Here is a 10,247-nt window from a genome sequence, read left to right as displayed (position 1 = left end):
CAAGGGCCCTGGCTGGGTAGCTCAGTTGGTTAGAGCCTCATCCCATACGCCAAGGTTGCGGTTTCGACCCCTGGTCAGGGCACATACGAGAGTCGACCAATGAACGCATAGATAAATGCAACAGCAAGTCAGTGTTCCTCTGTTTCTCTCTCAAATCAATAAATAAGTTTTTAAAAAAGACAGAGTGCCCTGGCCAGTGGCTCAGTTGGTTAGAGCACCCTCCCAACATGCAAAAGGTTGCAGGTTTAATCCCGGTCAAGATGCATACAGAAACATCAATCTTTTCTGCATGTGTGTTATGTGTGTGTCTCGCTCTCCCTCTCTCCTTCTCTCTCTAAAATCAATTCTTAAAAATTTTTTTAAAAGAAAGAGAATAAAGTCTGCCCTGTGGTAGCGCAGTGGATAAAGCGTCGACCTGGAACGCTGCGGTCACCGGTTCGAAATCCTGGGCTTGCCAGGTCAAGGCACATATGGGAGTTGATGCTTCCTGCTCCTCTCCCCTTCTCTCTCTCTCTCTCCTGTCTCTCTCTCTCTCTCCTGTCTCTCTGAAAAATGAATAAATAAAATCTAAAAAAAAGAAAGAGAATAAAGAAAAGAGACAAGGAAGAACGCCAGTATTCATAATGAGATTCCCAGAACAGGTAATGATGGAGAGGCAACATTTATCCTTATGTTACCTTGTCTCCTCCATATAAGTCACCTCTTACAGATATTATAATTATAATGTAATTATATGTAACTGTGGTTATCTGAAGTAAACTTCTTATAGCATGTATTTATTTACTTGTTTATTGCCCGTTCCTTCTCCTGGAGTGTCTTGTGCTCTTGGGGTCTCGCCTGATGTCCACAATGCCCAGAACAGTTTATGGCAAAGGAGGTGCCCTTAGTAACAATCGGCTAAATGAAAGAATACATGCCTCTGGTCAAACAAGCGATAAATGAGAGTCCGCAGGTCAGAAGAAAGACGGAGGAGTCTTCAGACTGAAAGGGCACAGGGAGCTTCCACCACTTGGGAGACTGCGGCAGGAGGATCTCCTGACCCTCCGCGAACATCTCCTTAGGAGCCAGAAGATTCGCCCATGGGCATGGAGCACAAAGAGATAAAAATATGTAGCCAGCAAAAGACACATGCTGGACCTATGGGAGCAGCTTTATTGGTAAGAGCCCAGCCCTGGAGACAGCCGTGGCCTCCCACCACCGGTGCATGGGTGGATGTCTGGCGGTGATGCACACACTGCAGCAGTGTGCGGCCACAAAACAAGGGCTGACACCCACACCCACCTGCTGTGTCACCTGTGACTCTATTCTCTGTGACTCTGATGCCATGACAGCCCGAGGTGTTGCTAACCCTGAAGAGACGGCCCCTCCCAGGGCTAGCCAGTTCCAGAGACAGGAAATGCCCAACCTGGGAAGATGCCTTTCACGGGCACAGTGACGAGTCCAGAGCCCGTGCTCAGCGCCGGTGCTCCGCAGCCCTCATCGCCGGGGCCGGCACCAGACACTGGACAGTCAGCTGGAATAAACTTATTCAGATGAGCCAACTGTACGCCCGCGGACCCTGCCTTCCGCTCCTTGGGAGGAAGTCACATGAAAATCTCCTGCCTGTGCTGTGCCCTCCTTCCCTCTGCTCCCGGCGGCCCTGCGGGGGACAGCGTGCCCCTTCCTCCTGGGGACCATGCCTAAGAAGCTCTCTGTCAATGGCAGCTGTCTCCTGATCTGTTGGCCTCCCGATACTTGAATAAAGCTGACACTGCGGGGAGCAGGTGGCTGGGCCTCAGACTGGTATGACAGGCCACTAGGTTGCTGTTGGCTCAGGAAGTGGTTCCAGCCGACGTCCCGGCAGCCTGGGGGGGGCTGCCCGCTGGCGCCGCCAGAGACGGCTCACGGCTGCTGCTGCTGCACTGGCCGGCGGTGGCTGTGGGGTCCCTTTTGGAATTTAAGAGCTCTGAACCTCCTTGAGTTCTGGTCTGAGCCTGGGCTCCGGGAGGATGTTCCCAGGCACCCCTCTTTCTTGGTCGCCTAGCTATGTTTAGGAAAGTCTCCTCCAGCCTGAACAGCAGGTGGAGCAGTGGCTCGGGAGTCGACCTGGGATTCTGAAGACCCAGGTTCGAAACCCCGAGCGTGGGCTCACCAGCTTGAGTGTGAGATCATAGACATGATCCCATGGCCGCTGGCTTGAAGCCCAAGGTCGCTGGCTTGAGCAAGGGGACAGTGGCTCAGCTGGAGCCCCCCGCCCCCATCAAGGCACATATAAGAAAGCAATCAATGAACAACTAAGGTGCCACAACTATGAGTTGATGCTTCTCATCTCTCCCTTCCTGTCTCTCTGTCTCTCTCTCATTCTCTATCTCTCTTGCTAAAAAAAATAAAATAATAAAATAAAAAATAAAACAGAGAACTATATACACCTCATTTACTCTGCAGCTCTGCCTGAATTTCCTGTAGTCATAGTGCTCCTTGCTCCCAAATATTCCATGTTGGACTAAGATGCGTGAACAGGACGAATAATGCATTGAAATTAAAGTCTATGGCTTGATTAACTGAACTCCCAATTAAAATAGTTAAGGTAAGTTAAAACGGGGTCCTCAGGGAGTAAAAGTTATCCTATTAAACCTAATTAATGGGCCTGACCTGTGGTGGCATGTTGGATAAGGAACTGATATAGAATGACAAGGTTGCCGGTTCGAAGCCCTGGGCTTGCCCCATCAAGGCACATACAACATATAAGAAGTAACTCTGAGTTGATCTTCTCACTCCTCCCCCACTCCCTTTCTCTCTCTGTATTCTCTCTCTAAAATCAATCTATAAATATATATATATTATATGTATGTATGTATGTATTTTTTTAGTGACAGAGATAGAAAGAGAGAGGAGCAGACAGGCAGAAAGGGAGAGAGATGAGAAGCATCAATTCTTTGTTGCGGCACCTTAGTTGTTCATTGATTGCTTTCTCATAAGTGCCTTGACTGGGGGAGCTCCAGCAGAGCGAGTGACCCCCTGCTCAAGCCAGTGACCTTGGGCTTAAAGCCAGTGACCTTGGGCTTCAAGCCAGTGACCCTGTGCTCAAGCCAGCAACCCCACACTCAAGCCGGTGAGTGTCTGCATTCAAGCTGGGCGACCTTGGGGCTTCTAACCCTTGAGGCCCCAGCCCTCCAAGAGAGCCATTGTTTCACCATTGAGCGTGGCTATTCTGAGCCCACAACACAGAGGGCTTGCCCATCACCAAGTCACCAACAACACCAACAATTGAGGCAACAGTGCTCAGTGACCGGCCAGATTGGGGGACCTCCTTGCAGGCTCCTGCTGCAGCCCAGCTGGGACAGCAAGACCCACACCGCACAGTGGAGACCCACTTGGCCAGCGCATCCAGACGACATGGCCCAGGCCCAGCTCACTCACCGCTGGAGATGCCAAAGACAGCCGCACCCTGATGCTCAAACCTCTGTCCCCTCAGCTCGCAGGGACAGGGACGGAGGCACAGCCTGGACCCACACTGACTGCCTTCCTTCCCTTGAGACTGAGGATTCTCTGCGTTCTGAGCTTGCTGTCTGCTCATCAGCCGTGGTCCTGGTACTCCGTATTCTTTGTGGAAGCTGTAAAGCCAGAAGCCAAGGCCAGGGCCACCATCACAGCAGCCAGGCCCATGCAGGTTCGCATTGGATTCGGACAGTCGGTAAAGAAACAGCGGAGCCACAAACTGGTGGGCCATAGTCTTTAATCCTAGCTTGCACCCGGCGGGCAAGTAAAAACACACACTGGGCTCCAAAACCCAATCACATTCAGTGCTCACAAAGCTACTGACTTATCCGAGTTTCCTAGAATCAAAGGTTTCTAGCTCACCAGCCTTATTCTCCTCAGTTCCCCATCTCCTTCCTTATTCCAGATACAAACTCTCCACAAACTGGCATCTCACTCAGCACTCCGCCATCTTGGCTGCTTTTCCTGGCCTTCTCCACGTGGCCTCCTCCCGCTGCTGGCTCTACTCTCTCCGTTCTCTCATGCTAACCTCAGGAACCAAGAGCCCAAACTCCCGTTCTACCCCTATTTTATAGTGTAGATTCAAAACCTTTAATCCAATATACAAAATAGAGAAGTCTCTAATACAAAGTCACTTTCTGAGGCATGATTGGATTGTACCACCCCACATCAAAAAGGGTAGGAAAGGCTTAATCCCAAAACCAAGCCCCAGGCTACAAGGATTCTGCCTGCCTTTAGCCCACCCCAACACATATTAATATCACCTAGGCGATGGCCTCCTCGTGTTATCTTTAACAAAGTGAGCATAATACATTTTATCTGCCCAACAGAAGCCTACATGCCTACACTTCCACGCTGAAGGGAGTCTGGGCCCGGTTCCTACGAACTGTGCCAGGCTACAAGTCATGGGGATAGTGCTTGCCCCGAACACCTGCCTCAGAGCAGTCAACCCCTAGGTCCTGGGGAGGGGACCACCCGCTCCACACCCCAGGGCTTTCTCTTACTACCCTTCCCATGTCCCAGCAAGACCTCCCAAGATGTCTGGGTAATGCCGTCTAAGTATAAGTGAGACACTTAGTTGTGGACCAGCCCAGAATCCCAATTTCTACGAGTGTCACTGCTTTTCATTCTCATTAAAAAAAATGTTTCCTATGCTCTTTAGGGAAACGAATGACTTACTTTCTTTTTTTTTTTTTTTTTTTTCAAAATCACTTAGCATTTAATGGGCTTCCCTCTGTGTAGCTTCAAGCTACTAAGACACAGGCCCCACCAACACCCTTAATCTTCTCCTCAGCTCTTCTGCTGAAGAATTTGGCTTTCACAATGACAGGCTGCTTTGGGAGCTTTCCCTTCCCGAGGACTTTGTAGTAGCCCGATCGCACCACATCAATGATAGGAGCAGCTCCAGTCTTATTTTTGGCAGCATTTACCCGTGTCTGCTCACTGACCAACGTCCACAGTTTATCAAGGTTAACAGTTGGGCAGAAGCTCTGGTTCCTCTTTAAGTGGTAATGCCTCATCCCAACTTTCCCAAAGTAACCTGGGTGATATTTGTCGAAGTTGATCCTGTGATGATGCAGGCCACCAGCATTACCTCGGCCTCCCGGGTGCTTTCTGTGTTTGCCGATGCGGCCGTGGCCGTGGCTCACGTGGCCCCGAAGTTTCCGGGTCTTCCTCAGTCTGGATGGCATGGCGGCTGAACTGCAAGAGCGAATGACTTACTTTCTAAGTGTCTTCTCTGTCATCACCCTAAAGATTTCCCAATGTGATGTCAAAGCAACTGAGAGCCAGCTGGAGTATTATATGTACTAATAACCATGCCCTTTCATTCTCTGTAACTCTGATGTGGTGACATTTTGGGGCTTTGCCAACTCTGGAGGGCCCGCCCTTCCCAGGATGGGCCAGTTCCTAGAGACAGTGAATGCCTAGCCTGGGAGGGTGCCTTTCATATGCAAACCAACCAACTCAGGGCCCACAGGGCACCAGATACTAATGAAGAACAAAGACGAAAGATCCACATCACTAGATCTCCAGACTTACTGTAAGACAGTGTGTTCTTGGTAAAAGGACGGACACAGAACAATGCAACACTGTAGGCAGCCCAGAACCAGACTCACAGATAGAGTCAGCTGACCTTTGACATCAGAGCAAAGTCACTTCTATGGATAAAGAACAGTCTCTTCTTTAAATGGTGCTGGAGCCATTGAATGGCCACAGGCAAAAGAATCGATGAACCCAGACACAGATGTTACGCAAAAATTCATTCAAACTGGGTTATAGACTAAATGGAAAATGCAAAACAACAACACTTCTTGAAGAAAACAAAGGAGAAAAATCTACACGACTTTGGGTTTGGTGGTGAGTTTTTAAATATAACAGCAAGCCCACCTGTGGTGGCGCAAGGGATAGAGTGTCATCCTGGAACGCTGAGGTCACCAGTGGGAAACCTCAGCCTTGCCCGGTCAAGGCACATAAGAGAAACAACTAGCACGAGTTAGTTTCCTGCTCCCTCCTATTCCTCTCTTTAAAATCAATAAATAAAATCTTAAAAAGAAAAATATTATTAAAAAATAAGTAAATACAACACCAATATAGTACAATCCATGAAAAAGGGGGAAAATGGCCTGACCTTTGGTGGCACAGTGGATAGATCGCTGACCTGGGCTGCTGAGGTCACCATTTCAAGACCCTGGGCTTGCCCGGTCGAGGCACATATAACAAGCAACCAGTAAACAACTAAAACGAAGCAACCATGAGTGGGTACTTCTCGCTTCCCCCACCTCTGTAAAATCAATTAATAAAATCTGTTTAAAATAAAAAGGAAAAAGTGTAGTTTTATCTTTATTAAAATTTAAGACTTTGTTTAAAGATTATTTTTTTATTTATTCATTTTGAGAGAGAAAGGAGAGGGAGGGAGAGAAAAAGGGGGGGGGGAGGAGAGGCAGCATCAGCTCCCATATGTGCCTTGACCAGGCAAGCTCAGGGTTTCGAACCCGTGACCTCAGTGTTCCAAGTCGATGTTTTATCTACTGTACCAGCACAGGTCAGGTCTTTATTAAAATTTAAACCTGTTGTTCTCTCTGTGAAAGACACTGTTAAAAGAATAAAAAGAGCCTGACCAGGCGGTGGCGCAGTGGATAGAGCGTCGGACTGGGATGCAGAGGACCCGGGTTCGAGACCCCGAGGTCGCCAGCTTGAGTGCGGGCTCATCTGGTTTGAGAAGAAGCCCACCAGCTTGAACCCAAGGTCGCTGGCTCCAGCAAGGGGTTACTCAGTCTGCTGAAGGCCCGCGGTCAAGGCACATGTGAGAAAGCAATCAATGAACAACTAAGGTGTTGCAACGCGCAATGAAAAACTAATGATTGATGCTTCTCATCTCTCTCCGTTCCTGTCTGTCTGTCCCTGTCTATCCCTCTCTCTGACTCTCTCTCTGTCTCTGTAAAAAAATAAAAAAATAAAAAAAAATAAAAAGAAAAGCCACAGACTGATAGAAAATACCTGTATCTGCAAAACACATATTTGATAAAAGACTTATAACCAAAATATACAAATTTTTTATTTATTTATTCATTTTTAGAGAGGAGAGAGAGACAGAGAGGGAGAGAGAGGAGGGAGGGACAGAGAGAGAGAAGGGGGGAGGAGCTGGAAGCATCAACTCCCATATGTGCCTTGACCAGGCAAGCCCAGGGTTTCGAACCAGCGACCTCAGCATTTCCAGGTCGACGCTTTATCCACTGTGCCACCACAGGTCAGACACAAATTCTTAAAAGTCAACAGTAATAAAACAAATAACCCAGTTAACAAATGAGCAAAAGATCCCAACAGAGTCCTCACCAGAGAAGATATACAGAGCCTGACAGGTGACGGCGCAGTGGGTGGAGCATCGACCTGAGACGCTGAGGATCCAGATTCAAAACACCGAGTTCGCCGGCTTGAGTGTGGGGTCATAGACATGGCCCCGTGGGCGCTGGTTTGAAGCGCAGGGTTGCTGGCTTGAGCCCAAGGCTGTTGGTTTAAGCAGGGGGTCACTGGCTCTGCTGGAGCCCCCCAGTCAAGGCACATATGAGAAGCAATCAATGAACAACTAACGTGCTGCAACTATGAGCTGATGCTTTTCATCTCTGTCCCTTCCAGTCTGTCCCTCTCTCTCTCTCTCACTAAATAAATAAATAAATAAATAAATAAGATATACAGATGGCAAATAGCATATGAAATGCTCAACCCTGGCTGGGTAGCTCAGTTGGTTAGAGGACAGTACAATACACCAAGGTTGCAGGTTCCATCCCCAGTCAGGGCACATAATCAACAATGAGTGCATAAATAAGTGGAACAAGTCAATGTTTCTCTCTCTCTCCCTCTCTCTCTCCCTCTCTCTCTCTCTCTCTCTCTCCCTCTCTCTTGCTCCCTTCTTCCCTTTCCTTCTTTCTCTCTAAAAATCAAGAAATTAAAAAATAATAACTATTTTTTTATCTTAATAATTTTATTTTTTTAATGGGGCGACATCAATAAATCAGGATACATATATTCAAAGATAACATGTCCAGGTTATCTTATTGCTCAATTATGTTGCATACCCATCACCCAAAGTAATAACTTTTTTAAAAAAGGAACGAGCCCTGGCCGGTTGGCTCAGCGGTAGAGCGTCGGTCGGCCTAGCGTGCGGAGGACCCGGGTTCGATTCCCGGCCAGGGCACATAGGAGAAGCGCCCATTTGCTTCTCCACCCCTCCGCTGCGCCTTCCTCTCTGTCTCTCTCTTCCCCTCCCGCAGCCAAGGCTCCATTGGAGCAAAGATGGCCCGGGCGCTGGGGATGGCTCTGTGGCCTCTGCCCCAGGCGCTAGAGTGGCTCTGGTTGCAACATGGCGACACCCAGGAGGGTCGCAACATGGCGACGCCCAGGATGGGCAGAGCATCGCCCCCTGGTGGGCAGAGCGTCGCCCCCTGGTGGGCGTGCCGGGTGGATCCCGGTCGGGCGCATGCGGGAGTCTGTCTGACTGTCTCTCCCTGTTTCCGGCTTCAGAAAATTGCAAAAAAATAAAAAAATAAAGCCTGACCTGTGGTGGCACAGTGGATAAAGCGTCGACCTGGAAATGCTGAGGTTGCCGGTTCGAAACCCTGGGCTTGCCTGGTCAAGGCACATATGGGAGTTGATGCTTCCAGCTCCTTCTCCCTTCTCTCTCTCTCTCTCCTCTCTCTCTCTCCTCTCTAAAATGAATAAATAAAATAAAATTAAAAAATAAAAAAAAAATAAAAAAAAATAAAAAAATAAAAAATAAATAAAAAAGGAACGATTCTCTAATGACATCATTAGATGTGTAATAATGACATCATTTGTCACTAGGGAAATGCAAACTAGAGCAATAGTGGGACACCCCTGCATACCTGTCCGAATGGCTACCATGCAGAACACTGGCAGCCCAAGGCCGGCAGGGCTGTGGAGCAGCAGGAGCCCCCTTCGCTGCTGGCGGGCTGCAGGGTGCAGCAGTCACTTTCGAAGACACTTTGGCAGTTTCTTATCTACTAGTTGGGCACCTAAGTGTTTACTTAACTGATTTTATTATTTATTGATTAATTGATTTTTAGAGAGAGAAGAAGGGAGAGGGACGGAGAGATGGAGAGAGTGAGAGAAACGTCGACTTGTTGTTGTACTTGTTCATGCCGTCACTGGTGGGTTCCCGTGCGTGCCCTGACCGGGGATGGAACCCGCAACCTCAGCATGTCGGGACGACGCTCTAACCAGCTGAGCTTCCCGGCCAGGGCTGCTGAGCTACCGGCCAGGGCCTACCTAACTGATTTTAAAACATTTACAGAAAAACCTGCATGTGAACATTTACTGCAGCCTTACTATAATCACCGAAAACTGGAACCAACCAAGATGGTCTTCAGCAGGTAAATGGATAAACAAACTGGGCTACACCCAGACAATGGGGTGTTATTCTGAGATAAAAAGAAATGAGCCTGACCAGGTGGTGGCGCAGTGGATGGGGCGTTGGATTGAGTCACGGAAGACCTAGGTTCGAGACCTCGAGGTTGCCACTTGAGCACAAGGTCACTGGCTCAAGCGGGGGTCACTCGGTCTGCTGTAGACCCCCTGGTCAAGGCACATGTGAGAAAGCAATCAATGGACAACTAAGGAGCCACAACAAGAGTTGATGCTTCTTATCTCTCTGCCTCCCTGTCTGTCTGTCCCTATCTGTCCCTCCCTCTGACTCTCTCTGTCTCTCCCACAAGAAAAAAAAATAAAAAATAAAAGTGAACATAAAATGAAACAACAAAAAAGACAGAGCCAGATATCACCATCTAGAAACACCATGGAGCCTGCCCGGTGGTGGCGCAGGGATAGAGTGTAGTCTTGGGACATTGAGGACCCAGATTCGAAACCCTGAGGTTCCCGGCTTGAGTGCTGGCTTGAGTGTGGGATCATTGACATGACTCCATGGTTGCTGGCTTGAGCTCAAAGGTTGCTGGCTTGGCTGGAGCCCGCCCACCCCTACCCCCGTCAAGGCACATATGAGAAAGCAACATATGTTGCTCTCCCTCTCTGTCTGTCTCTCTCTCTATATATAAAGAAAAACAAAAAAAGGAACACCATAGAGAAGTTCTAATCACCCAAATGAAGAGAAAAATCCAAAAAACATCCAAGAAAAGACAAATTGAATTATAGGCAAATGAACAGGAGGCCCCGAACAGCTAGCTCAGCCAGTTAGAGCATTGTCCCGAATCCCAAGGTTGCGAGTTCAATTCCTGGTCAAGGCATATACAAGAAGTGAC

General features: G+C 48.5%; 1 protein-coding gene across 1 annotated transcript; it reads right to left on the bottom strand.

The window, feature by feature from the left end:
* Nucleotides 1-4,689: 4,689 nt before the first annotated feature.
* LOC136334205 (large ribosomal subunit protein uL15) lies at nucleotides 4,690-5,204 on the bottom strand. The gene has a single exon (XM_066274146.1). The coding sequence runs from the start codon at nucleotides 5,166-5,168 to the stop codon at nucleotides 4,722-4,724; it is 447 nt and encodes a 148-aa protein (XP_066130243.1). The 5' UTR covers nucleotides 5,169-5,204; the 3' UTR covers nucleotides 4,690-4,721.
* Between the last annotated feature and the right edge of the window lie 5,043 nt (nucleotides 5,205-10,247).

The sequence above is a fragment of the Saccopteryx bilineata genome, chromosome 4 (genome assembly GCF_036850765.1).
Source record: "Saccopteryx bilineata isolate mSacBil1 chromosome 4, mSacBil1_pri_phased_curated, whole genome shotgun sequence".
NCBI classification, from domain to species: domain Eukaryota; kingdom Metazoa; phylum Chordata; class Mammalia; order Chiroptera; family Emballonuridae; genus Saccopteryx; species Saccopteryx bilineata.
This window is presented reverse-complemented; position numbering and strand designations above follow the sequence as displayed.

Excerpts from the sequence above, each read along its gene's own strand:
- LOC136334205 (XM_066274146.1), bottom strand. The coding sequence starts at position 5,168 with ATGCCATCCAGACTGAGGAAGACCCGGAAACTTCGGGGCCACGTGAGC.